Raw genomic sequence first — 2,225 nt, 5'->3', positions numbered from 1 at the left:
CAGGTGTTCATGACGGGGGTGAACCCGCTGGCGAAGGACACGTACTACGAGGCAATCGGGAGTTTTCAGCGTGCGATGCGCGACTACCTGGCGAACAGTGGGCAGACGGACTATGCCGACAAGGATTATTTCCTGAAGCATGATACTGACGGCGAGCTGATGGTTGGTGGGTGGATTGCTGGCGAGGTGTTCGCACAGGCGCTGCGTAATTGTAGAGGGGCGAGGGATCGCTGGTGGTTCATGAAGTGTATCTTCAACCAACGCCGGTATTTAGTCGACGATCTTGTGTTCGGCGACTACGGTGGGGATTGCAATAGTATGGCGGAATCACAAGGGGCCGTCTGCAACTGCAACCAAGGCGGCAACGCTGTGTACATGAAGAAGTACGTGGAGGACTACCGTGCACAGGTAGCTAGTGAGGGGTTTATGACGTTTCAAGCTGTCAGATTGTCGCGCTTCAATGATAAGTGTGCCGCCGGTGTTGCTTGGGGCGATGTTTCGTATGAGTGATAGCGCTGTTGCACAAGCTGCGTTTTCTGCGTTGGACGTCGGGCTTTCTCGGGCATCTGTAGGCCATACTACCTCGTGGGGAAAAGCTGAGATCACCATGGCTTCTGTTGACTCCGCCCTTGGCACCGCGCGTGACGTCCTGCAGTCGGAGATGCAATCACGGCGTGTTCATGGGGTTTTGGGTGTTGTGACGGAGGTGATGCTGGATGTGGGGAGTGTGGTCTTCATCGACCCGCTGCAGCTTGAGCCGCGGCTGAACGGGTTCCGCAGGCACGTGATCCACCTGTCGCCGACGCTGGAGCAGCAGTTCTTCGTGCTTGCGGAGTACCTCGGGAACACGAGTGTCCGTTCGGCGCACGCGGTGATCCGCGGCGAGGAGGCAGCTGCGGTGGCGGATGTGCTGCGGCGGTCGCTGGTGACGTTCGGCGGGTCGCTGCGGTCCCCGACGCTGCTGGCCGGCGGCGACGCGCTGGCGGGTCACCTGCCGGCGGAGGGCGACGTGTTCGTGGCGGGGCTTGCGGCTGGCGACGTCGCCGCGATCGCGAAGCACGTGGCGTCGCATGGCCGTGTGCGTGTGTTCGTTGCGTTCTCCGAGTTTGCGCTGCTGCACGCCGACTTCGTCGCTGCGTTCGCCGGCGGTGCGGGTGCCGACCGCGTTGTGTTCGCGACGAGCCTGCCGCACTGGAACGAGACGAACTCGACGTCGAAGACCGCCCAGGATTTCATCCGCAGTGTGCCCAACGCCACGCAACGGACGCCGCTGTCGCTGAGGGCTTTCGCTACCGCGCGGCTGCTGCAGACTGTTCTCTCGCGCATGGACAAGGTGAATGCTGACCTGCTGGCTCACTTCTTCTACATGAACATCGCTGTCACCGTGGATGACATGCTGTACGGATCCTTCGCTAACGACACGGTGTGCGACGCAGCTGGCGGTGCTGGGTGCGGTAAGAACTACGGGGCGACGTTTATTTCTGTGTGGTCGCTTGCCCGTGCGCTGGACCCCGCCGTGCCCGTGCTGTTCCCCGCCGTGACCCCGTCGATGCAGTACGCGGAGCCCGGTAGCTGGCTGACGATGGCGCAGCTGATCGGCATCATCGTCGGCGTGGTGCTGCTGCTCACCATCGTTGTGGCTGTGGTGGTTGTGGTGCTGCACTTCTGCCGCAACTCGCGTGACAACGCGAATGCGCCGAAGGAGCCGACAGACCCCGTGACGCTCGTGTTCACCGACATCGAGAGCAGCACGGCGCTGTGGTCCGCGTGTTCCGAGTTGATGCCCGACGCCGTGGCGACGCACCACCGTCTGATCCGCGTGCTGATCGCGAAGTACGGCTGCTACGAGGTGAAGACGGTCGGCGACTCGTTCATGATAGCGTGCAAGAGTGTGTTCGCCGCGGTGCAGCTTGTGCGTGAGCTGCAGCAGGTGTTCCTGCGGCACGAGTGGGAGACGAGTGCGCTCGACGCCGCGTACCGAAAGTTTGAGGAGGGCCGGGCGGAGGAGACGGAGGGGTACGTGCCGCCGACTGCGCGCCTGGACGCCGCTGTGTACCGGCAGTACTGGGGCGGTCTGCGGGTGCGTGCGGGGGTGCACACCGGGCTGTGCGACATCCGGCGCGACGAGGTGACGAAGGGGTACGACTACTACGGCGACACGGCGAACATGGCGGCGCGCACGGAGAGCGTGGGGAACGGCGGGCAGGTGCTGCTGACGCGTGCGG

General features: G+C 63.2%; 3 protein-coding genes across 3 annotated transcripts in view; all 3 read left to right on the top strand.

The window, feature by feature from the left end:
* The window catches only part of TraAM80_08589 (receptor-type adenylate cyclase), a gene marked incomplete at both ends in the record, with an annotated part of 1,347 nt that extends 1,204 nt beyond the window's left edge, over positions 1-143 (top strand). Inside the window, one exon of the mRNA XM_029385332.1 lies at positions 1-143. This exon is cut by the window's left edge and continues 1,204 nt beyond it. Coding sequence (XP_029234880.1) covers positions 1-143 — 143 coding nt within the window.
* A 16-nt stretch (positions 144-159) lies between these two features.
* On the top strand, positions 160-510 carry TraAM80_08588 (receptor-type adenylate cyclase; the record flags this gene model as incomplete). The annotated part of the gene is made up of 1 exon (XM_029385331.1): positions 160-510. One exon carries the CDS (start codon positions 160-162, stop codon positions 508-510), a length of 351 nt encoding a protein of 116 aa, XP_029234879.1.
* A 97-nt stretch (positions 511-607) lies between these two features.
* Positions 608-2,224, top strand: TraAM80_08587 (adenylate cyclase; the record flags this gene model as incomplete). The annotated part of the gene is made up of 1 exon (XM_029385330.1): positions 608-2,224. A coding segment is annotated over one exon (1,617 nt), but the record flags the coding sequence as incomplete, so codon positions are not given.
* Between the last annotated feature and the right edge of the window lies 1 nt (position 2,225).

This window comes from Trypanosoma rangeli (genome assembly GCF_003719475.1).
Source record: "Trypanosoma rangeli strain AM80 chromosome Unknown Tra_15.4_contig_00436, whole genome shotgun sequence".
Taxonomy (NCBI): domain Eukaryota; phylum Euglenozoa; class Kinetoplastea; order Trypanosomatida; family Trypanosomatidae; genus Trypanosoma; species Trypanosoma rangeli.
The sequence above is the reverse complement of the archived record's forward strand: the minus strand, read 5'-3'. Positions and strand labels throughout refer to the sequence as shown.